Source organism: Lethenteron reissneri, chromosome 67, assembly GCF_015708825.2.
Source record: "Lethenteron reissneri isolate LAM-NWPU_2019-01 chromosome 67, ASM1570882v1, whole genome shotgun sequence".
Lineage (NCBI taxonomy): Eukaryota > Metazoa > Chordata > Hyperoartia > Petromyzontiformes > Petromyzontidae > Lethenteron > Lethenteron reissneri.
The window spans coordinates 8,790,122-8,816,098 of NC_083845.1; the positions used below are offsets into that span (position 1 = coordinate 8,790,122).

General features: G+C 55.9%; 1 protein-coding gene across 1 annotated transcript in view; it reads left to right on the top strand.

Annotated features, from left to right (window-relative positions):
* Positions 1–25,977, top strand: part of LOC133360138 (collagen alpha-2(I) chain-like) — a 71,670-nt gene that overhangs the window by 16,386 nt on the left and 29,307 nt on the right. Inside the window, exons 13-30 of the mRNA XM_061578725.1 lie at positions 1,208–1,252; positions 3,138–3,191; positions 4,955–4,999; positions 5,572–5,625; positions 6,680–6,724; positions 7,363–7,416; positions 8,688–8,732; positions 9,177–9,230; positions 10,218–10,325; positions 11,469–11,522; positions 12,186–12,239; positions 13,406–13,450; positions 15,030–15,083; positions 15,798–15,842; positions 16,709–16,762; positions 17,757–17,810; positions 18,708–18,761; positions 19,729–19,782. Of these exons, the coding sequence (XP_061434709.1) occupies positions 1,208–1,252; positions 3,138–3,191; positions 4,955–4,999; positions 5,572–5,625; positions 6,680–6,724; positions 7,363–7,416; positions 8,688–8,732; positions 9,177–9,230; positions 10,218–10,325; positions 11,469–11,522; positions 12,186–12,239; positions 13,406–13,450; positions 15,030–15,083; positions 15,798–15,842; positions 16,709–16,762; positions 17,757–17,810; positions 18,708–18,761; positions 19,729–19,782 (972 nt within the window). The remainder of the gene's footprint in view (positions 1–1,207; positions 1,253–3,137; positions 3,192–4,954; positions 5,000–5,571; positions 5,626–6,679; positions 6,725–7,362; positions 7,417–8,687; positions 8,733–9,176; positions 9,231–10,217; positions 10,326–11,468; positions 11,523–12,185; positions 12,240–13,405; positions 13,451–15,029; positions 15,084–15,797; positions 15,843–16,708; positions 16,763–17,756; positions 17,811–18,707; positions 18,762–19,728; positions 19,783–25,977) is intronic.

Consider the following 25,977-nt stretch of genomic DNA (forward strand, 5'->3'; position numbering starts at 1 on the left):
CTTGCCCCTACAGTCTGTTCAGGCTATACGGGGGATCTTTGTCTTTGTATGCATGTGTGCGTGTGTGTGTGTGTGTGTGCGTGCGTGCGTGTGTGTGTGTGCGTGTATGTGTATGTGCGTCCCGGGACGCGTGCCGCCGCACCCGCTGCGTTTGGCCACCGGCGCACGGCAGCACCGAATCACAAACTCGCTCGGCACGACCACGGCGCTGCTGACGTGCGCGTGGAGCCGTTTTAGGTTCAATGCATTCGAATGCTCCGGTTACCTCCATTGCCTGGTGTACAGGAGGTCGTGGGTTCGATCCCGACCCTGACGCCTGCTGCTGTATATTGGAGTTTTCGTGTCTCTCTTTCCCTCTCCACCACGGACACGTGGATTATTCCGCCAGGGTCCTGCCGGTTTTTTCCCTCCACATGTAATAATGGACGTCACACGATGATGACGACGATTATTTGGCCCCGCTGTGAATGTCCACTGCGGTGACGATGAGCCACTTCGTCGAGCCATCGCTTGTGGCGGGAGCCAGGTCGCTTCTGAGAGAGCGCCACGTCGCCGCTCAGTGGGGCCTTGCACCCGGCAAAATATAAATTAGTGGTGAGCCTGAGTTCCCCACCACCGCCATCACCTGACAACAAAACCGCCACCACCATCGCCACCACCGCCGCCATCACTGCCACCACCATCACTACCACCGTCACCACCAACGTCACCGCCACCACCACCGTCACCGCCACCACCGCGCCAACCTCAGCCCAACCTTTCCCAGAAAAGCGCAGATTCCTGGAAATGCCAATTGACGGACGAGCGGGAGACCGCAGTGGCAGCAGTGACAGCCACTGCGTGTGTCCGCCCGCCTGCCTGTGTGTGTGCGTGTTTGTGTGTGTGCGTGCGTGTGTGTGCGTGCGCGTGCGTGCGTGTGTGTGCGTGCGTGTTTGTGTGTGTGCGTGCGCGTGCGTGCGTGTGTGTGCGTGTCTGTCTGTCTCTCCCGCCACGTGCCCGTGGCTATGAAAGGACAATTTTCTCTTCCCACGTCCACGCCACTCACCATGGGGCTGGCGTGCCCGTGGCGTGACGCGAGTCTCTCGTCTGCCCGGCTCACTCAGTTCGTGTTGGGGAGGTGGTGGTGGGGGACGCGGGGGGGGATGGGGGTCGAGGCGGGGCGGAGGGTTTCTCTTCCCAACGTTAATGACATTCATTTGTTCCCCAGGGGGATTACGGATTCGTGGGTTTGCAGGGTCCCGCCGGAGTTGAGGTGAGTCCTTCCTGCCCCTTGGTGCCAATGTGTCGTGCATGACGCCGATTCATTCCTCTGGTCGTTCGTTCGATGCAGTCATTCTTTCTGATCGTTTGGTCATTCTTCCCGTTGAGTCGTTCATTGCCTCGGATGATTCATTCAATTCCTTTGGTCATTCATTTCTTTGGTCATTTATTTAATTCTTCAATCGTTTTGTCATTCGTTTAGACACATGCATTGAGATGATTTAGGTTTCTACACTATGGGGACCTCATTTGCCAGTAAAAATATGATAATTGGTTCTTTACCCTTCTATCTGGCAACAAAACTGACACCTTTTGGTAAAGAACCAATTATCATATTTTTACTGGCAAATGAGGTCCCCATAGTGTAGATGCTTGCCCCGAGCTCTCATACTCTGATGGTGCATTGTCCTTGAGTTGTGCGCCTTTTGGCGTCATCTGGTCCAACCCATATGAGACTAGGCTCGAAGGAAAGCTGTCTCGGGTGTGGACCAATCAACTTTAAGGACAGTGCACATTATCAGAGTTATGTCTTTTGTTTGTATTTATGACTGCAGGTATTGCGGTCTATGCAAACATGACTCCTTGCAAAAAGGTGTCAGTTTTGTTGCCAGATAGAAGGGTAAAGAACCAATTATCATATTTTTACTGGCAAATGAGGTCCCCATAGTGTAGATGCTTGCCCCGAGCTCTCATACTCTGATGGTGCATTGTCCTTGAGTTGTGCGCCTTTTGGCGTCATCTGGTCCAACCCATATGAGACTAGGCTCGAAGGAAAGCTGTCTCGGGTGTGGACCAATCAACTTCAAGGACAGTGCACATTATCAGAGTTATGTCTTTTGTTTGTATTTATGACTGCAGGTATTGCGGTCTATGCAAACATGACTCCTTGCAAAAAGGTGTCAGTTTTGTTGCCAGATAGAAGGGTAAAGAACCAATTATCATGATTTAGGTTATTCTGGCTGCTATAAATGTCCAAACGATGGGCCACTTTGTTGAGCTATCATTTGTGGTGGCCAGGTCGCTTCTGGTAAATAAGTTCATGCCTCAGTGGGCTTTGCCTGGTAGGATGGGGATGGTTTAGTGTGGTGTTGTGTTTGTGTGTTGGGTGATGTGTTCACCTTGCGTGTACTCGGCACTGCTGTCGTGTTGATTGTTGTAACGTTCTTTGCCCGTGCCCCGACTGGGCATCTGTGAGAAAAGAGCTTTATGACTCATCGGATTCCTCCTGCAGTGTAAATACAATAGTCTGATTCTGATTATTTAGTCAAATACTGTGTATGTTCATTCATTCATTGAGATCAGTCTTGCTCAGGTTTGTTTTGTGTCCATCGGAGATGCGATGTGTTGGTTGGTCCTGAGAAGGCGTTGACGCTTTGCCCGTGAGTTGTGTGTCGCGTGATTTGAGTGTGCGGTGCTGGCCACCCACCCCACCTACCCCACCCACTCCATCCAACCCACCAACCCACACCACCCACCCCACCCACACCACCCATCCCACCCACCCCACCCCACCAACCCACACCACCCACCCCACCCACCTCACCCTACCCACCCACCACACCAAACCCAGCTGACCCACCCCACCGACCCACCCCACCGACCCACCCCACCGACCCACCCGACCTGCTATAAATGTCCACACGATGACGACGACGATGATGGCGGTGGTGGAAAGTCGCCCCTTCCGTTGGGCTATCATCTGTGGCCAGGTCGCTTCTGATAAAAAAAAAACTATTTTACATAGCAGCTCAGTGGGCCTGACACCCAGTAAACATAAATAGTAAATAGTTAGTCGAGTTAGTCCCTGCGTGTGTCTTGTCTCTCCCACCCGTGCCCCTCTGCGTGGTCTCTGTGTGTGTCCGTCGCCTCGTCCGCAGGGCATGATGGGGCCCCCCGGTCCAGCCGGGGACCCCGGGGTCAACGGCTCCCAGGTGCGGGTCACCGCTGCTGACCTCAAACATCGCCCCCCCCCCCCCACCGTCCGCCCCCCCCCCACCACCTGCCTCCTATCGCTGCCTCCTACCTGCAAATCAGTCGTCGTCGTTTCACTCACATAGCTCTCCAAACACACGTGAGAGCTCTTCTCTGACACAGCGGCCGTGGAGCTCTCCATTGTCCCGGGAGGCTCAGTGGGACACGCGGTCAGATGGCAGCCCCCCGCGCTGTCAGTCAGCCTCCCACTACCCAAGTAGCCCCGCCCACTACCCAAGTAGCCCCGCCCACTACCCAAGTAGCCCCCCACTACCCACGTAGCCCCCCACTACCCAGGTAACCCCACCCACTACCCACGTAGCCCCCCACTACCCAGGTAACCCCACCCACTACCCAAGTAGCCCCCCACTACCCAATTAGCCCCCCACTACCCAAGTAGCCCCCCACTACCCAAGTAGCCCCCCACTACCCAGGTAGCTCCACCCACTACACAGGTAGCCCCACCCACTACTCAGGTAGCTCCACCCACTACCAGAGGTAGCCCCTCCCACTACTCAGGTAGCTCCACCCACTACTCAGGTAGCTCCACCCACTACCAGAGGTAGCTCCACCCACTACTCAGGTAGCTCCACCCACTACCAGAGGTAGCCCCTCCCACTACTCAGGTAGCCCCACCCACTACCCAGGTAGCCCCACCCACTACACAGGTAGCTCCGCCCACTACACAGGTAGCTCCGCCCACTACACAGGTAGCTCCACCCACTACTCAGGTAGCCCCTCCCACTACTCAGGTGGCCCCTCCCACTACTCAGGTGGCCCCACCCACTACTCAGGTAGCCCCTCCCACTACCCAGGTAGCCCCACCCACTATTCAGGTAGCCCCACCCACTATTCAGGTAGCCCCACCCACTACTCAGGTAGCCCCACCCACTACTCAGGTAGCCCCTCCCACTACTCAGGTGGCCCCACCCACTACTCAGGTGGCCCCACCCACTACTCAGGTAGCCCCTCCCACTACCCAGGTAGCCCCACCCACTATTCAGGTAGCCCCACCCACTATTCAGGTAGCCCCACCCACTACTCAGGTAGCCCCACCCACTACTCAGGTAGCCCCACCCACTACTCAGGTAGCCCCACCCACTACTCAGGTAGCCCCTCCCACTACTCAGGTAGCCCCTCCCACTACTCAGGTAGCCCCACCCACTACTCAGGTAGCCCCACCCACTACTCAGGTAGCCCCACCGACTACCCAGGTAGCCCCACCCACTACTCAGGTGGCCCCTCCCACTACTCAGGTGGCCCCACCCACTACTCAGGTAGCCCCACCCACTACTCAGGTAGCCCCTCCCACTACTCAGGTAGCCCCACCCACTACTCAGGTGGCCCCTCCCACTACTCAGGTAGCCCCACCCACTACTCAGGTAGCCCCACCCACTACTCAGGTAGCCCCTCCCACTACTCAGGTAGCCCCTCCCACTACTCGGGTAGCCCCTCCCACTACTCAGGTGGCCCCTCCCACTACTCAGGTAGCCACACCCACTACACAGGTAGCCCCTCCCACTACCCAGGTAGCCCCTCCCACTACTCAGGTAGCCCCACCCACTACTCAGGTAGCCCCTCCCACTACTCAGGTGGCCCCTCCCACTACCCAGGTAGTTCTGCCCGTGTCAATTAGACAATGTTTTTGGGGGATTGTTAAAACATTTACATTCAAATATATATAAATATATACCGTTTGTTGTATTCTCTCTGGCTGTCACAGGGCGACAGGGGCAGCCCTGGGCCTCAAGGACCCAAAGGACCCCAGGTGAGATGCAACCTTCCCAAAGGACTCAACCGCCCACCCCCCGCCGTGCTTATAGGAGGTGGTACATCCCATCGGTTCCGTCGGTTCAGTCGGTTCAGTCGGTTCCATCGGTGCTATCGGTTCCATCGGTTCCATCGGTTTAGTCGAGGGACTGCAGCGCAGTGGCGACGCTTACGCACGTTCGTACACACGCATGTACGTACACACGCACGTACGTATACATGTACGTACGTATATACGTATTATGTTGAACTTCTTTCGCACCGCATGTAGCCACCCCTGCTAATCAGAGGCGCGGGGGAAGGACCAACAAACAAAACTAAAACACGTCCACTGTGAGTGAAGCAGACAGCGACGTAGTGACAGCAGCAGCAGCATCACGGTCGACACACGCCGCGGGATTCACCAGGGCGGCTTAGCGATTCGAACCACGGACCCCCACCCGTATATATACACACATAGATACACACATATGTATGTGTATATATGACGTGTTTTTTTTCACACCGTTGCATGTTGTGGTTTTTCCCCCCTGATGTCTCCCCCTTTTATTTTTGTCATTTCACTTCCAGGGTCCGCTGGGAATTATGGGAGAAACGGGGCCACGTGGGGCGACAGGGAAACAGGTTCGTTAAACCCTTTCCACTCCTGAAGACGTTACACGTGTATGTACGTGCGTGTGTGTATGTACGTGCGTGTACGTACGTCATCGGTACCGAGGCCCCCACAAGGTCACGCACGGGGGGTGAGGGGGGGGGCGTGCGCCACGGTTTTGGCGCCGGCTACGGTAGAGTGGCGTCGGTCTCGTCGCCACGGTTTTTTGCGGCGAGTAATGACGTCTTAATAGAGTCAACGGCGCTGAGCGCCGCTACACCTCTCTGAAGAAACCCACGCCGAGCCGCTTGCCGCGTTCTGGGACTCGGCGGGGCACGGGACCCCACCCAGCCACCCACCCCGCAACTTGCAGGCGTCTTGAAATCGCAGGGGAAGGGTTCAAGACTGGCGCCTCCATCCTGTCCCACCATCGAATCGGTTCCTCGCAGGCCCCGGCCCTCTGCTGCCCGTGTGCCACGGGGCAGTTGCACCACCTGCACACTCGGCAGCCGCGCCACAGTTCCTGACTCGGGCGATCGAGCGAGCGAGCGGAGTTCAACTCCACGCATTGAGATTAATTACTTTTCTGCTGTAAATGTGCAAATGATGAGGCCACTGGTTTGAGCTATCATTTGTGATGGCCAGGTCGCTTCTGAAAGAGAAGTGAATCACCTCTGTGGGCTTTGCCTGGTTAGGATGGAGATGGTGAAGTTATATTTGCACGTGGTTGGGTGATGTGTTCACCTTTCTTGCACTTTGCACTCCTGTCGTGTTGTTGTCACGTTCTTGCCCCGTGCCCCCAACTGGAAATCTGAGAGAAAGAGATTCATAGCTCATCGGATTCCTCCATTGTAAATAAATATTCTCATTTTGACTTAGCCCATCATCTCGGTGGGGGTGGACAAAACGAGAGTACCACCTTTTTTTGGGGCGGAAGTCAACGACGGTTGTCCGATGGATGGACTCGCCCCCGTCGTAGGAATGTGGAATGCCTGCGAGAGTGAACGAATGCTGGGTGGCGGGCACGTTACGAGTTGAAGCAGTAATAATAATAACACGTTTTTATTCTCGATTTCGCTTCTGCAGGGCAGGGGCGGCAGCGATGGCCCGCCTGGTCTCAGAGCAGACGAGGTGCGTTGCCAGGGACACCCTCGGTTTGAGCATCTTCACACAACTGCTGTGTTATTGCCTGAAAGGGTAAACACGTGTTGTTTTGTTTTCATACTTTGATACTGGCAGAAAAGCTCCCATGGTGCAGCTGCTCACCCCGAGCTACAAATGCCCCGACACGTGTGACATTGCCCTGGTGCTGCCCACCTTTCAGTGTTGTTCTCTGGTCTGACACTGCGAGTGAGACTAGGCCATCAAGATAACGCATTATATAAATATCAGATTCGTGTTTTTGTTCGCCTGTTCACCACAAGCACTGCGTGTGGTTAATGCAGTAATTGATTCCTTGCAAAAGGTTTCTATTTGGTGTTTGAACATCTTCACCTATTGGTTAGATACAGTGTAGAGTTATTTGAGGTTGCCTGTCGCCTATTCTCGAAGCAGCCAATTGGTTGATCAGCCGATTGAACGACTCATTAGCTGACTGATGAACAGGCAGATTTATTTACCAATTCACCAATTGACCAACTGGTCCATTGAATCGCCGATTGATTCGTGAACTGACCGAGCGACTGATCGAATGATTGGCATCGCTCGGTGACCGATTTGCCCGACATGTATCGAACGATTTGTCTCCCCCCATCTCGGTTGTCACCCAGGGCCCACCCGGGGTCACGGGAGAGCGAGGCGAGGATGGCGCTGAGGGCTACAAGGTGGGTGGGATGCCATCGGTGTCCCTCGAAAGAGCTTCGCGGCTCATCGGATTCCTCCAGACTCTAGAAAAGATTCTGACTGGCAAACCTCTATCCCGCACGGCACGACCCCTCCGCTCGGTGCACGTGTCGACCAGCCTCTCTGTCCATCCACATGTCCGTCCATCTGTACATTCATTTGTCTACATGTCTACCCATCCGTCTGTCGATCTGTCCATCCATCTGTCTGCCCATCTGTCTGTCTACCTGTCTGTCTGTCCATCCATCTGTCTGCCTGTCTATCTGTCGATCTGTCCTTGATCTGTTTGCCAGCCTGTACGTCCATCCATTCATCTGCCCATCATCCGCTCGCCTGTCCGTCCATCTCTCTGTCTGCACAGCCATCGGTCTGTCCAGCCTACCCATCACACTGTCCATTTGTCTGTCCAAATTTCTGTCCGTCAAGGGGCCATCCATGGAGTCGGTACGCACAAATCTGTCACAACTTGACCCCTGCCCCCCTCCCTGTAGGCACGTGGACTGTTTACCCCCCCCGCCCCACCACCTGTGTAGGTTCGTTTGACCCCCCCCCCCCCCCCGAATCCTATAGAACGGCCGATATTTAATGCACGCAAAAACGATCAAGGGTTAATAATATTGACGTGTTTAAGCAAACATAGTCCACCGCCGGACTATCTAACTCATTTGAAGGCCAATGTAGACAAATCATTATCGAGCCTTCACACCCCCCCCCCCCCCCCGTTTCCTATGCGTACATTGTCAGTAGACCACCCATACGCAAGCTACGCATTTGGGTTGACCTCCCCCCTCCATGCGTACGGACTCAATGGACGTCCCCTAATATCCCCGTGTGTCCCCCAGCAGCTACCCCAGCAGCACCCCGTCTGTCTGTGTGTCCCCTCGTCTGTCCTCATGCCCACGTGGTCGCCCTGCACTCGCCCACGTGGTCGCCCTGCACATGGCCACGTGACGCTGCCTCGCTCACGTGATGCAGCTGTCTCTGCTCAGATGTCCATGTTGGCCCCTTGCTGCTACTTTCATTTTGAACACTTAGCAGCACCAGTAGTAGTAGTAGCAGCAGCAGTAGCAGCAGCAGCAGTATCATCGGCAACAGTATCATCATCAGCAGCAGTATCATCATCAGCAGCAGTATCATCAGCAGCAGTATCAGCAGTATCAACATCAGTATCATCATGAGCAGCAGTATCATCAGCAGCAGTAGGAGCTGACGTGGCACGCGCTGTGGCTGTTTGTGCGCCGCTGGCGTGCAGGGCGTGTCCGGCTTGTCTGGCATCACCGGGCCACGTGGCGACAAGGTGAGAGACACACACACACTCTCACACTCTCACACACGGGGGGGGCTGGGGGGTCGAGGGGTTCCTGAGCAAGCGCCGATCGCCCCTCCCGGTTTGATTCCGGGTCACACCGGCGCCTCGTTTTCGAGCGCGGCACAGAAACTAAACAGTCGGTTCGGCTACTGTGGAAGGCACGCGGAGCGAAACGTCTGACACCGTACCCGAGCAACACGCGGCACAATCAGGAAAACGTCGCCGACCATACCTCTTTGGTTTTCCTTTTATGGCCAAACGGTGTTTTTGATGAATGTGTTCACTTGATGTTGGTCACGGGGTTCTTTGATACCTCTCTCTGTCTCGCTCTCTCCCCATGTCCCCCCCTCTCTCCCCCCCCCCCTCTCTGTCGCTTCCCCCTCTCTCCGTCTCCCCCCCCCCCCCTCCGCCTGCCTCTCTGCGTGTCCCCAGGGCCTCAAGGAAAGGAGCGGCCACCGTGGCGACGTGGGAGAGAAAGGCGATCAGGTGAGTGGCCCCAACACACGTGGCCCTCCGGGCACCCGCCCGCCTGGGTTCCCTTCCTGCCTGTGGGGCATCGTCATTCGCGGTGGCCGACTCCCGCTATCGACATTTGAGTCACTCTGAGTTCTACCACGCGCAAGCAAAGAAGGGTTATAAAGGGACGCCGCAGTGGCTCGGAGATGTCAACTCCCTCGCCTGGTGCGCAGGAGGTCGTGGGTTCTTCGTTCCCGGCCCTGACACCTGCTGCTGTATATTTGGAGTTTGCGGTGTCTCTCTCCCCGTGGTCGTGTGGATTTCTCTCCGGGTCCTCCGGTTTTCCCCGTCCACATTTGGAATCGACATCACGCGTTTAGAGTGTTTGGGTTCTACACATTTCCACGTGGTGATGATGATGATAAGCCACTTCGTTGAGCTATCATTTGTGATAGGTCGCTTATGAAAAAGATTTACACAGCTCATTGGGGCCGTACACCTAGTACAATAAAACGTGGTCGTAGTTTAATCCAGTGATTACAACTTGGTGTTTAACCAGGTGAGTGAATAAATGACTCGGCGAGTGAGTGAGTGAATGGATGAGTGCATTGAATGAGTGGGTGAGTGAACGAATGAGTGAGTGGGTGAGATGGTGGGTGGGTGAGTGAGATTGTGGTTGGGTGAGATGGTGGGTGGGTGAGATGGTCGATGGATGAGATGGTGGGTGGGTGAGATGGTGAGTGAGATGGTGGGTGGGGGAGATGGTGGGTTGGTGAAATTGTGGGTGGGTGAGTGAGTTGGTGAGATGGGGGGTGGGTGAGATGGTTGGTGGGTGAGATGGTGGGTGGGTGATATGGTGAGTGAGATGGTGGGTGGGTGAGATGGTGGGTTGGTGAGATCATCCACCGCGTCACCCGCTCAAGTCTCCGCTCCTTCACCGCGTGTGATCTCGGTGGCACGGCGCAGTTTCCCCGTTGGATAACGAAGCGCTCTGTGCCCCCCCCCCCCCTTTCCCAGGGTGTCCCTGGCTGGAGGGGCCCCAAGGGATTCTCCGGCTTCCGGGGTCCGGCCGGCCACCAGGGATTCCCGGGGCCCAAGGGGAGGTCGGGCCCAGTGGGCTCCACGGTGAGGAGCTGTGTGAGCGTGTGTGGTGTGAGTGGTGTGTGTGTGTGGTGTGAGTGTGGTGTGAGTGTGTGGTGTAAGCGTGTGTGAGTGTGTGTGTGGTGTAAGCGTGTGTGAGTGTGTGTGTGGTGTAAGCGTGTGTGGTGTGAGTGTGGTGTGAGTGTGTGGTGTAAGCGTGTGTGAGTGTGTGTGTGGTGTAAGCGTGTATGGTGTGAGTGGTGTGTTTGAGTGTGTGTGTGTGGTGTGACATAACAACAGTCTGGACCACTGGACGGGTTCCGCAGGATTGGAAGGATGCCCTGGTGGTCCCCCTCTTTAAGAAGGGGGACCGCACAGACTGTAACAACTATAGGGGCATCTCACTCCTCGGTGTGCCGGGAAAGGTCCTGGCAAGGATTCTTCAACATTGCCTTGCCAGGCACCCTGAGGAGAGGCTTGCAGAGCCCCAATGCAGTTTCAGGAAAGGGCGGTCCTGCACAGATGCCATATTATCCGTCCGTCTGCTACAGCAGAGGTGTAGGGAATTCCAACAAGACCTACATCTCTGCTTTATTGAGCTGGTCAAGGCCTATGATACCATCAGTAGGCCTGGGCTCTGGGTTGTTCTTCGTGCTTTCAGAGTCCCTGACCCTCTGCTCACGATCATTAAGGACCTTCATGATGGTGAGCGGGCCCGGGTAAAACTACGTGGCCGGGAGTCAGAGCCATTCCCTGTACACCTTGGGGTGCGACGGGGATGTCCTCTGGCTCCCACATTATTTTACATCTATTTTGACCACGTAGTTCGTGAAGCCTTCAATAGCTGTACCGAGGGAATTTCCATTTGGTACGGATATAATGGGAGGCTGATCGATGCCCGCGTGCGATCAGGGGATGGCTCCCTATTGGTCAACCACGTTATGTATGCAGATGAATTGGTAATAGCTGCTCATTCAGAGGAGGAGTTGGAGACGCTGCTGCTGAGACTGGAGCGTGCCACTAAGAGGTGGGGCCTTACCATTAGCCCCACCAAAACTAAGCACCTGCCTGGGTATTTTGTACCATCGGACACTCCACCCACACAACTCCCAATCTGTTACTACCGCTGCTGCTTCCACTGCTGCCACCACTGCTGTTGTGCTAACTTTGGTGTTTCTCTTTTTCCAGGGGCTGGAGGGGCCCATGGGGGCGCAGGGAAGGAAGGGGAAATTGGGCCCCAAGGTGAGCATCACCACCACCTTCATCATCATGCTCGCCACACGTGTGTACACACGTGTACACACGTGTGGCGAATCTGTGCACGTGTGTGCATGCATGTGAATTTGCGAGCGGTGGCGTAGCGGTTAGCGCTCCGAACCCGGCGGCCCGAGTTCGATTCCCGCTCACGGCCATCTCCAGTGACAATCATCTGAACCGGCCCTGGGCCTCTGCTATGTCGACTCAGCCTTAAATGAGTACCTGGGCATGGTGTGTAAATATCAGCACTGGGGAAGCAAAGGTGGCCGGGCGTGGTGTCGGCCACACCACCCCCTCGTGTGCCTCATTGGTGCTGCAACTCGCTAACGGCACTCGCCCCAACAGTCTGTTACAGGCTAGTGTAGTGGTTAGCGCGCTACGAACCTGGCCACCCGAGTTCGATTCCCGCTCATGGCCAACACCAGTGACAATTATCTGAACCATTCCTTGCTCTCCCCTAAGAAGACTCAGCCTCAAATAAATAGCTGATGCGATGTGTATACATCGCCACTGGGGAGACAAAGGCAGCCGGGCGTGGTGTTGGTCTGTGTGCCGTACCGGCCGTCATAGGTGCTCGGTAACGGCACTTGCCCCAACGGTGTGTTAAAGGCTATACGGGGGATCTTTGTGTTTTTGTTCATCCATTAGGGAGACCAGGGCGTGATTGGCTCAAAGGGCATCTCAGGATCTCGAGGCGTCCGTGTAAGTGGCTCTGCGATTGCTTCCCGACAACCGGGCATGCGCACACACACACACAGACACACACACAGACACAACAACAACAACCGCCATTCGCCACTAAGTGGCGGTGACGTCACCACGACGCTTGTGCTAGGCCATGTGCATGTTGAGGCCACGTGAAGTGTCGAACGCCCGCTGGCAGGTCACGGGGCAGACCCAGCCGGTGCCATGGCTCGACTGACTGAGACGAGTGGCTGATGCACCACCTGTGCCCCCTACTGTGCCAACTTGCTGTGCTTTAGCCACCCGGCGCTCCGCTCGTTGTCGTGAGCATCGCTCCTCCTCCCTCCGTTGTTGTTGGAGGGCGATTGCCTCCAACTGCCCAGTAGCGTCCTTCACGAGCCTCCTCCACAGAGGCCGATCTTGACACCGCTGATATTGGTCATCGGCAAATCCACTCAACTCCATGTCCTCCTATACCACATTACTCCATCTCTTCTCTAGTCCGTGCCGCGCCCGGTTAGCCCCCTCTATCCGGCCGAACAAAAGCTGTTTGGGCATGCGGTGGCTGGGCATGCGGGCTACATGACCCAGCCAACGCAGCCTTGCCTGCCGGAGGAGCTCACCGATAGGACTTTGTCCAGATCTTTCAAGGATTTGTGAGCTCTTCACACAATCCAGCCTGGTTAACCCCAGGATGGATCGTAGGCAGGCCAGCCTAAATGTTTCTAACCGGCGAAGATGCTCCATTAGGGGGGTCCACGTTTTGCAAACGTAGAGAAGGGAGGGAATGACTGTGGCCGAGAAGACCTGAAGCTTCGTGCGGAGCGACAGACCAGGTAGCTTCCACACAGCGTTACCCAACCGATGAAAAGATATTGCCGCTCGACTGATTCGGAATGAGACCTCTGCTGCCAAACCGGAGCCGGTCATGAGCACACTGCCCAGGTGTGGGAAACTCTCCACTGCCCCATCACTAATTGGGAGTTGTGGGGATGGAGTGTTCGATGGTACAAAATACCCATGCAGGTGCTTATACACTACACGACTATACACTGCACTATACACTACACTATACACTACACTACTATACACTACACTACTATACACTGGGCTCTATGGAGGCCGTCATTAGTCGTGAACAGGGCTTCTATTGTACTGACATTTCACCTTTAATGCCGCTCCAGGGACGGACCGGCCAACGTGGGCTCGTCGGCTTCCCGGGGGCTCCGGTGAGTTCACTCGGCTATAGCCGGCCACGCTGCCATGGCAGCCGTCACGGTGTGGTTGTCAAGGCTGTGATGTCACGGTGTGGTTGTCAAGGCTGTGATGTCACGGTGTGGTTTTCAAGGCTGTGACGTCACGGCGTGGTTGTCAAGGCTGTGATGTCATGGTGTGGTTGTCAAGGCTGTGTCGTCACGACGTGGTTGTCAAGGCTGTGTCGTCACGGCGTGGTTGTCAAGGCGGTGTCGTCACGATGTGGTTGTCAAGGCTGTGTCGTCACGATGTGGATTGTCAAGGCTGTGCCTCCGCAGAGTGATTTGGCCGCGACGTCCGACGTTTCGCTCCACGCACCGGCACCTTCTTCTTCGGGAATTGAAGCGAGGCCCTTCGTCCGCCAGTACGTGCGGCGTGCACCGTACGTTGCACTTCTTGTGCACCGTACGTAGCCAACCGTGCTAACCGGGGGCACGGGGGAAGGACAGCAAACCGAACACAAATAGAAATTACACAGAAAGTATCTTTCCATCGAGCTGATGATTTATAAGTGCATCACAGCTCCCAGTGGCTTCCTGATACTGAAAGGAAGAGCGTTCCAGGCGGGCGCAAAAGGGCGTCTGAAAGTGCCGCGCAATTTCCGCTGACCACCATCTTTGTCCCGACGGCCGAGCCAAAAGCCGCCGCCGCTGCTGCCGCTGCAAGGATGACGAACCGGAGATCGCGTGGCGATGATTTACGCTGATGAGCAGCGTGGTTCATTCGTGGCAAATCGACGACAACGTCCGACATTTCTCTCCACGCTGCTGTGCTGTACGGGAGTGACGTCCATCGCATAACGATGAGTGTAGTAGTGAGTGTACTAGTGAGTGTACTAGTGAGTGTACTAGTGAGTGAGTGTACTAGTTAGAATAATTTCAATTTACCGAGTCATTCATGCAATTGCCACCCCACAACGCTGCCGCTTTAATTAGCCGGTCCCTTACGCAGACGATGCAAAAACAAACCCGCCACTAAGCAAATCAAGAACTAAAAGATGAACACGCGAATGGCGAGAGAGAAACAAGTTGTGCGTGACAAGAAAAATGTATCGTCAAAGAGGAAATCAATGAAAATAATTAAATAGATCCGTTTGGTCTCCGTGCCCCCAAGACCGCAATCCCAACGTTTCGCCGGATTCTGGAGAACCTTCACTGGAGGGGGGGGGGGGGGTTGGTGGTGCAGTTGTCAAGAAGAAAGCGGTGAGCCGGTTGGCCCACGATATAAAATGGCGGTGTTCGATGGCGTCGCCGTGCCCACGGACATTGTCGCCCCAACACCGACGACGACGTTTAGGGACATCGACTCGACCACGGAGTGGGGGCAGACGCACGGAGCGGCCCCCCATCTTGAGACAGTGACAATCCTTATTCGGTTGACATGTAGCAGAAAGGGAAAAAAACTTCAAAATGTCGGGACGGCCGGCGGACGTCTCCCTCCGCCGCGACGAGTTGAGTTTCTTTGTCGCTCGGTCGGGGGTCAAAGCGCCGCGGGGAAACACTGGCCGCCGCGCGTGCGGCGGAGTACGAGGCGGTGTGTGCGTGTGTCCGGCAGGGCGAGAAGGGCACGGGCGGAAGGGAGGGAGCAGAAGGAAAACCGGGTACCCAGGTTCCCATGCACCCATCCCTGCTGCCACGCGGCACTCACACGGCGAACACCGCACCCACGCACCGTGCACACACACCGTGCACACACACACACCCGCACCGTGCACACACACGCACCGTGCACACACACGCACCGTGCACACACCCGCACCGTGCACACACCCGCACCGTGCACACGCACCGTGCACACGCACCGTGCACCGCACACGCACCGTGCACACACACGCACGGTGCACACACACGCACCGTGTACACACACGCACCGTGCACACACTCACACGGTACACACACACGCACCGTGTACACACACGCACCGTGTACACACACGCACCGTGTACTCACACGCACCATGTACACACACGCACCGTGTACACACACACGCACCGTGTACACACACACGCACCGTGTACACACACGCACCATGTACACACACGCACCGTGTACACACACGCACCGTGTGCACCGCTTTTGCACAATTCCCATGCAAACCACTCGCACAATGGTACACACAACACACACAATACACGCTGCGTTCACGCCCACCGCTCGTCCACCACTCTCACCTTATCCACCACGCTCACCCCTTGTCCACCACGCTCACCTTGTCCACCACGCCCACGGCTTGTCCACCACGCTCACCCCTTGTCCACCACGCTCGTCCTTTGTCCACCGCGCTCCTCGGTGACGCGTCTCCCTGTCGCGTCTCTCCCTGCAGGGAGCGCCCGGAGTGACGGGGAACGCGGGGAGGAGGGGGTTCAGGGTGCGTAGATGCACGACACCACACACACAACAACAACAACACCACACAACAACACCACAACAACAACAGCAGAAAACAACAACACCACACAACAACAACAACAACAACAGCAAAAAACAACAACAACACCACACAACAACACCACACAACAACAACAGCAGAAAATAACAACAACACCACACAACAACAACAGCAGAAAACAACAACTACACCACACAACAACAACAGCAGCAGAAAACAACAACTACACCACACAACAACAGCAGCAGAAAACAACAACAACACCACACAACACCAAACAACAACAACAGAAAACAACACGACCGGCTTGACTGTGCAGTCTACTCTGACACGAGCCCTCGTCACAGGACACACGTCACGTCGTTGCTGCTACCCAGCCGTGGTGGCGCTCGCGGTGACGATGATGATGTTTGCTTATGATAATGAAAATGATGATTCTAATTATGATTCTCCTGCTGCTGATATTATCATTCTGATGCTGATGCCGTTCATTGAAAATGAATGATGATTCCATCAATTACTATGATGATGAATGTGTAGATTCTGCTTTGCTGATGATATTGATGTTGATTTGGCTACGACTAATGATGATGCTGCTGCTGATGATGATGCTGCTACTGCTGATGATGATACTAATGCTGCTGATGATCATGATGTTGCTGCTGCTAATGATGCTGATGCTGCGACTGCTGATGATACTGATGCTGATATAGCTGACGCTGACAATGCTGATGACGCTGACAATGCTGATGATGATGCTGTTACTGCTGATGATGATGCTGATGCTGCTACTGCTGCTGATGATGATGATGGTGGTTCTTCTTCTCCGTGCCACCCCCCTGTAGGGCTTCAGAGGCCTACCGGGACTCAGGGGGGTGGACGGTTCCCTGGGGCCAACGGTAAGTTTGGGCAGGGGGGGTCACGGGGTCACGGGGTCGCAAAGTCACGGGGGTCATCCACGGCTCGACCAGGCGCAGGGGGGCGAATGTCCTAGCGGAGGAGCTGCAACCCCGCGGCTCGCCAGGAGACGGCGACGCAGCCAACACGTTGACTCCACTGTCCCCTCCTGCGCGGGGATACAACGTTGCTTCCTCGCACGCGGGCGTTTCTCCTGGGAGCTCCGGCTTCCTTCCTCCCGGCATTCAGTCATTGGGCCGACCACAACTTCATACGCAGAGGAGCGGCAGAGCTGGGGCGATCGTTGGTGGGGTCGGCTCCTCACCAGCGCGTGGCTGCCGCTGCCTTCCCACTCCCTCGTCTGTGTGGTTCCTCCTCCTCCTGGCACCTCTTCTGAGTCGTCCTCTCTCTCTCTTAGTCGTCCTCTCTCTCTCTGAGTCGTCCTCTCTCTCTGAGTCGTCCTCTCTCTCTCTCTGAGTCGTCCTCTCTCTCTGAGTCGTCCTCTCTCGCTCTCTGAGTCGTCCTCTCTCTGAGTCGTCCTCTCTCTCTCTGAGTCGTCCTCTCTCTCTCTCTGAGTCGTCCTCTCTCTCTCTCTGAGTCGTCCTCTCTCTCTCTCTGAGTCGTCCTCTCTCTCTCTCTGAGTCGTCCTCTCTCTCTCTCTGAGTCGTCCTCTCTCTCTCTGAGTCGTCCTCTCTCTCTCTCCGAGTCGTCCTCTCTCTCTCTCTCAGTCGTCCTCTCTCTCTCTGAGTCGTCCTCTCTCTCTCTCTGAGTCGTCCTCTCTCTCTCTCTCTAAGTCGTCCTCTCTCTCTCTCTCTAAGTCGTCCTCTCTCTCTCTGAGTCGTCCTCTCTCTCTCCGTCTCTACGAGAGCAAAGAGCGAGCGCCGTGCGAGCGTGGCGTTATTATTCGAGCGCTGACTCCGCTCAGGGCGGCACGCAGAGCGCTGGTTTTGCCGCAGCGCTGACCCCGGTGGTGACTGACTGTGGTCGGACTCGCAGGGACCTCGCGGTTTACCGGGGGCCGCCGGCAACGCGGGCAACCCGGGGGAGAAGGTGAGACGGCACGGTTGGGATCACCGCCGCGCCTCGCACGCCAACACCACCGTCGCCGCATCCCCGTTGTAGATTATCCGGCGATTGCTGTGGCCAATTACCGCTCTAGATGACAAACAAAACATCGGAATAGGCTTCGGCCTTTCTGGCAATAGAACAGGAGTTGTGTTAAGATGTTCAAACGGCAAATAGACACCTTTTGCAAGGCATCATCAAGTGTGCATTAACCACACACCACGCTGCTGGCAAAACGAGCGTGGCTCTGATGATGATGATGATAACAAAGTCCGCATCGTCTTTGAAACTGATTGGGCCTACACCGGAGGTACAGCCTCCTTCATGGCCTCGTCTCACCACCACCGGTGGTAGGCTGGAGAACAACGCCACAAGGCCAACAGCAACAGAGGCAACGCAAATATCAACGTTGTAATACCCCAGAGGCTTCGCTCCGGTGGAGGACCTTCGACCAGCGGTGGCACGAGTCAAGCAATTGCAGGGCTGTGTCTTTATCTGTACACGGTGGCTAGGAGATGTCTACTACCTCGCATGGTACACATGAGGTCATGGGTTCGTTCCCGATCCTGACGCCTGCTGCTGTATATTTGGAGTTTGCGTGTCTCTCTCCCCGTGGTCGCGTGGAGTTTTCTCCGGTTTCTCGCCTCCACATTTAGAATCGACATCGCCAAGCGTTTCGAGCAATTTGGCTGCTGCTTTACATTTCCTACGTGATGATGATGAGCCCACTACGTTGAGCTGTCATTTGTAATGGCCAGGTCACTTCTGAAAAAGAGCGACGCAGCTCATTGTGGCGCCTTGGCTGGTAACAAAAACACATATTTGCGTTGAGTTTGAGTGTTGCACTGTGCACATGGATCTGTGTGAAACTTCCTCTCTCAGGGCCTCCCAGGAAAGCCAGGACTGCCCGGCATACAAGGCCCCGTCGGCACCTATGTAAGTTATCCCGAGCGCCACCCGCTCCCGACACGCACCCACAGCGGGGTACACGGGTGGCTACTCCAACCTCACCCAGCGGGATGTCTGGCGGCTCTCCGTTGTGTGATGGTTACGCAATCAGCCCGTCCCATGTGGCTCCCCCGTGGTACAGCGAGCGGCCTCGCAATCGGCAGGTTTCAGGTTGACACCCAGGTAGTGGAGGGGGGGGGTGACCATAGTGTCTAGGGGATGTTAACCACCTCGCCTGGTACGCAGGAGTGCATCGGTTTAATCCCGACCCCTGACGCCTGCTGCTGTTTCTTTGGGGTTTGCACGTCTCTCTCACCATAGTCGTGTGGATTTTTTTCCGAGTCCTCCTGGTTTTTCCCTCCACATTTAGAAAGATGCGTTTAGAGTATTTGGCTGCAATAATTTCCCTCGTGGTGAAGATAAGCCACTTTGTTGAGCTGTCATTTGTGATAGCGAGGTCGCTTCTCAAAAGAGGTACACAGCTCAGTTACTCTAAACGGGTGACGTTGATTCTAAGTGTGGAGGGAAAACCCAGAGGACCCGGAGAAAAATCCACGTCACCACGGGAGAGAAAGAGACACACAAACTCCAACTATGCAGCAGGCATCAAGGTCGGGATCGAACCAGGCGAGGTGGTTAACATCTCGGGATGGAACCCACGACCTCCTGCATACCAGGCGAGGTAGTCAACATCTCCTAGACATCGTGGCACCCCACAACAATGGTTGTCTTCCGCCTTTAACCCACCCCCCGCCATGTGAATGCCGAATTTCCACCACCGCCTTTTTAGGGACCGTAAAAAAAGGTGAGGGAAACACTCTCTGGTCGCTCGTTTAATCTGGTAGTCACTCAGACCTTTTCCCTCCCCCTCCCCCCAAGTGATTGGTAACGGATTACTTCTGAGAAGTCCTCCTCGCAGTGCTCCCGGCGCCACTGACCCGTCCTCTCCTTGCAGGGATTTCCCGGCAGCGGTGGCGAGGGAGGCGTCACCGGTTCCCCAGGGCCCAAGGTGCGAGGCCTCACACAGGCTCCTTCAGGGGTTTGAGCCCGACCTGCCGGGCCGTGCTCGGGATGGGCGACCGATAAGAATCAGAATCTTGATTTGAGAATCGGAATGTTTATTTATACTGGAGGAGGAATCCGATGAGCTATAAAGCTCTTTTGTAACAGACGTCCAGTCGGGGCACGGGGTAAGAACGTTGCGGGTGTAGTGATGCCCAAACACGTCGTGACTTTGAAGATCCTTTATTCAGACACAGCACGAACGCTGCCCAGGGCTGGTTCTTGAGGTTTGAGCTCCGTCTCCCCTCTAGCGTCCCCTGTCTCTCCCCGTGCTGTCTTCTTTGTACCTCCCAAGCCCCCCCACCCCCCCTTTCTGGAAGCTTCCATCACCCCACTCCCTTCGGCCGATCCTGACCTTTCCCCACCAGCCTTTCTCAACCGTCCTTCTGCAGTCCACCACTCGCTTTTCCGCCTTTTTACCTTTCAAGTATTTCCTGCAGTCCCTTTGGATCTTGCCGCCCAATCACTGCCGAGGCCTGTCTGCACCCAGGTGAGGCCTCGGCCTGCTTCCTGGCTGTGTGTCTGACCGTACTCTCGTATCGGGCAAGCGGTCTTATCTCGGTCATTACACAACGACAAGCAGTTACAAAACACACGACAGTTGTGCAAATGTAATAAAAGGACTCAGACGCTTCTCTCTGACTTCGTGTCCTTTATTGGGTTCTTGTCTTCTCCCACACGGCACTCTGTTATAGACACTGTATTTGTAGCCCCCGGCTGCTATCGCTATTGTAGCCTCCTTTCTCTCCCCGCAGACTCTCTTCTTCCTCTACTGTAACCTCCGTTCTCTCCCTGCAGACTCGCTGCTGACTCCCTATGCAGACCCCTGCTGCTAACCCTATATGCAGACCCTCTTGGCTGCTACTCCGGATGCAGACCCGCTGCTGACTCCGTACTCAGCCCCGCTGCTGACTGCAGCCTCCTCGCTGCTTCGGGTCGGTCACCGCTGGCCAACGGTGCCGATCCTCTCTCCCCTGTGTTCGTGGCGATCTCGCCACCCTCCGCTTTCGCCCTTCGTGGCCTCTCTCGTTCCTGGTCCCCCGTCACTCCCTCTCCTCTTCCGGTTCCCCTCCCTCTATAGCTTAACCCCTCTCCCCCCACGTGACCTAACTCCTCCCCTCATGACGTCACCTCCGGAGGGCCGTTTACGCCCGCATTACATCACCCTCCCCCATAAAGAAAATCCAGCCGACCTCGGCTGAAATGCAACTTGACAAGCAATGCGGGTGTAAAGGACCAACACGTAAAAAGACACGAAGCATGCAACAACAATATAACAAGAACACAACACAACACAATTTAACGAAACGTGAGGGATTTCGAGCGAGTACGGGTAGCCGGGCCGTCCCGGACGGTCGGCAGCCCACCCGCCGAGCGGGAACGTGGCAGGGTTTTAAGGGCGACGGGAGCGAGTTCATCCGTCGCCATTGGAGGCCCGCCACTGTCCCGGTCGCGTCCAGAGACGTCCCGTAATCGCGTCCGCGGAGGGATAGGAAGAGCTGCAGGTCCCGTAGGTTCAGCGGCTCCGGTCGGCATCCCACGAGCGGAACGTCCTCCATCCTGCGGCGTCACGGCCGGCTTGTCTGTAAGGGGTACGACAGGCGCTCTTGCAAGGTCAGCAGGCATAGGCAAGGGCGAGTCGGCAACAACAGACCCCGGCAAGGCAACCTCGGGAGATGACGCATCCGGTCGCGGGGCAATGTATGGCTTCAACCGGGATGTATGCACGAACCAGCGCCGCGACCCAACTCGAACACGCGCCGACTGTGGGTTGGGAACCTCAATGAGGCGGACCGGACCTTGCCATGGTTTATGTAATTTAGGAGAGGTACCTGGCCGCACCTGTGGGCAATGAAGCCAGGCCAGGTCCCCCGTTTTCCAGGGGCACTCCCCCTTTGAACGTCGAGCACACCGCTCATTCCTGGCCTGGGCTTTGGCCGTAGCCATGCGGGCTCTTTCCCTCGCCTCAGTGACACGGCGAACGTTGTCCTGAATATACTCAGGAAGAGGCTTAACAGGTCCCCTCGCACCGGTTCCCAACTGCTCATTAATCGGCGGCACATTTTCACGGCCGTACATAAGAAAGAACGGCGAGTATCCAGTAGCCGCGTGCGGCGTCATGCGATACGCCGAAAGCACCCCAGGGATATGCAGATCCCAATCAGATTGATTTTCCCCGACTGTATGGCACAGCATGGCGGACAGAGTCCGATTCAACCGTTCCACCATACCATCCGTTTGTGGGTGGTAGGGGGACGTCCGTATCTTTTTAGTTCCAAGAGCCGCACACACCTCCCCCAACAATTTGAACGAAAAGTTACGCCCTTGATCTGTAAGGAGCCTCTCCGGCGCCCCCTTGTCCATTACATACCCAAATAGAAAGGCGTCAGTGATAGACGCCGCTGACTGGTCAGGCAAAGGCCAGGCCATCGGCCAGCGGGAGAGGTACTCCACCCCCACCAGTAAATACTTATTTCCCTTAGCGGATGGCGGAAAGGGTCCCAAAATATCTAACGCCACCAGCTCATTAACCCGAGATACTTGAATCGATTGTATCGGCGGAACATATGGATGTTTAGGCGGCTTACGGCGGGCACAATCGGGACACGCGCGAACGTGACCGACGACATCTGTCGTCATGCCGTGCCAATAATAGTCTCGCTGCAGCGTCAATAGGGTTTTCTGCACCCCCAGATGTAAAAGTGTGTCACAGTGCAGAGATCTAATCAATTCGTACCGCAATGACGCAGGTACAACGAGACGCCAGTGTTCCTGTATCCCTTCCCTCCACATCAGCAACCCATCTCGGAGAGCAGTTTCCGGTACACCATCCGCACCGAGTCCCTTACTTGCCTTCTCTGATTGTTTCCGTAACGTCACCAAGCAATCGTCCAACATTTGCTCCCGAATCCACACAGACCGCGGGAGACGCAAAATCCCATCAGCCGGTCCCCCATCAACCGGTCCCGGTGTAAGCGGAGTTTCAAGAACATCCACCGCCAGCGCGACAGGCTGAGGGGGGAGCCGAATCGGTCCACACCTATGCGTCCCCGACACACACGCACAAGGGGATTGTTGCGGCAACCTGGAAAGTGCGTCCGCATTAGCGTGACGCACACCCTTCCGATGGTGAATTTGGAAGGAAAATTCTTGCAGCGTGTCCAGCCACCTCGCCAATTGTCCGGATGGCTGGTCCATCTTAAGAGCATACTGCAAGGCCGCATGGTCCGTGCGGACAATAAACGACCGACCGTACAGATACGGTCGAAATTGGCGGAGAAAAAAAACAATGGCCAAAAGTTCCCTGCGAGTGACGCAGTAGCGGGTTTCCGCGGGAGACAAAACCCGACTCCCATACGCCACCACGCGCTCAACTCCACCTTTCGACTGGGACAACACCGCCCCAATACCAGTGTCACTTGCATCAGTATCCAGAATGAAAGGATGTTCAAAATCCGGATAATCCAACGTCGGTGCAGTAGCCAGTAAATCGCGCAGGCTCCGAAACGCCGCCTCCTCCGGCGGTCCCCAAGCAAATTTGTGTCCTTTCCCAGTAAGGAGATGCAAGGGCCTCGCGATAGTAGCAAAATTGAGAACAAACCTCCGATAATACGAGGCGAACCCCAAAAACCGACGCACATCACCCACCGTGGCCGGGGTTGCCCAATCACGGACACACGCAGTTTTCTCCGGATCCGTGGCCACCCCGTCCGCACTAACAATATGTCCCAAGTATCGAACGGAGTGTTGCAGTAGGTGACATTTCTTAGGCTTGAATTTCAAATTAGCAGAACGCATTCTGGTGAATACAGCCTCCAACCGCAGTAAATGCTCATCAAATGTGCTGCTGAAGACAATAATATCATCTAAATAAATCAGACATGTCTCCCACTGCAACCCCGTTAATACCAACTCCATCAACCTCTGAAAAGTGGCAGGGGCCGCATTCAACCCCATCGGAAGACAGTTAAATTGGAATAACCCCTGCGGCGTACGGAAAGCTGTCTTTTCTCGCGAGGGCTCGTCAAGGGGGAGCTGCCAGAAGCCCGAAGAGAGATCCAGCGTTGAAAAAAACTTAGCCCCTGACAAGGCGTCGAGAGAATCGTCCATGCGCGGCAGGGGGTACGCATCTGCCACCGACACTTTATTCAACTTCCGAAAATCCACACAAAATCGCAATTTACCATCCTTCTTTTTAACCAACACAACAGGCGCGCCCCACGGGCTATTAGACGGAGATATAATATCCGCTTTCAACATGTCATCCACTGCCCCTCGAACATGCTCACGCTCAGCCGGACTCATCCGACGCGAGTTCAAGCGGATAGGGGCAGCGTCCCCTGTGTCGATGTGATGATAAAGCAGCGAGGTGCGTCCCAAGTCCAAATCGTCCGAGCTAAACACATCCGAATAACTCGATAGTAATTTATGAATCGCACAACGCTGCTCGGCGGAAAGGGCCGAATTTTCCCCACATAATTCAGCGATCCAACGATCATCCACCCCTCCATCGTGTGAAACACCACCCACCAGCCCTCCGTCCGGCAGATCACTCTGAGCCGTAAACGCCGTAGTGGCATGTGCCACAACGGTACCAGCCGGCACACACACGCTTTCAGTACTTGCATTTAACACTTGCAAAAACGGCCGCTGATCAGGACGGACAATAGTTTGCGCCCCCACTAGCGCCAATCCGCCCGTAACAGCGGCGGACGGCGACAGCAAAATCCCAAAAGCACCCTGCCGACCCGGAACCGGCTTCCGATATCGTAAGGGAATGAGCATCTGCGAGCCAGGTGGAATATCAACCGAAACTTCCGATAACGCCTGCACCTGGGCGACAGGAGCCGGTCGCCCCCAGGCGGACTGTAAAAATGCCAATTTCCGGCCCCCCGGTAGTTCAATGCAATTTTCATTGATTCGAATTAGAATGGGCATCTTAGCCAAAAAATCAGTACCTAACAGGCAAGGAACCGCCAGGGACCTCGAAATTAACACAACGCCCGAGGCCGAGACTCCCCCGATAGAAATGTTAGCGTCCACCTGTCCCACGATGCCCATACTACCCCCGTTCGCAGCGATGCAGGAAGCATAAGCCGGCCTCACGGCCCCCGGTGGGATGTTCAAAAGATGGAATATCACATCCGAAATAATGGTCGCGGACGCACCGGAATCCACCAAAATACGTACGTCCACCCCTTGGATCGACCCAGGTACAGTGGACGAACCGGTAGCGGCCGCGACAACCCGCCGAGCCAGCTTACGCCACTGCGTTATCGAGCGACAAGGCGCAGATATTGGCCTCCCGTATTTAACAACATCCGCGTCGCACAACAACGGCGATGAGTGAGGTGTCGGGCCTTGCCGGGTGTCTGGTGCGCACCGACTTGCCTGTGCTGGAGGATCTTTCTTTGAAGCGTCCGCTGTCGAGGCCTCCTGCTGGGGCGGACCCGGAACACGGGCCCAGCAGTCCCTGGCATAATGGCCCCGACGGCCGCAGCGGAAGCACTCGACGTCGGAGCGGCGCGCAGCGGGCACCCCGTCCCGACGCGGCCGCACCGGCGGCGCAGCCCGCGGCCCCGGCCCGCTTCGGGCCGGCCACGGAGCAGAGGCAGCCGACAACTCCTTCTGGCCGCTCCCATCCGGCACGTACACGGCCTTTGTAGGGTCCCACCCTACGGCACCCCCATCGACGACAGGACCGCCCGTCCACGCCGTGACCTGTTTCCAGCGCCGGAGATTGAACTGGGCGTCCAGACACTTGGCCGCGGCCCGGGACGTGAGCTTTTCGTGACCGCACGCCGGCATAGGAATGCCAAGATCTCGGGACAACTCCAACATCTTCCCCAAGATGAGAGGTTCCAGCAGGTCAGGCTCCGTCTCCGGGTAAGCGGCCATAGCGAGTTCCAACACGGCGCCCCTATACGCCACAGGTGACTCCTCAGGTGCGCGTTGCCGTTGCACGAATCGGCGATGGGCGTCATCCGGTGGCTCGTACGCGTCCGCCATTTCATCGAACACCCCTCGCAGAGTCTTCTTCTTCGCAGCTTTTATAGAGCGAAAAAAACGGACGGACTCATCATCCAGAAGAGTCGGAAGCACCTCCAGCGCCTCAGCGTCCGTCCACCTTGCTGATCGTACC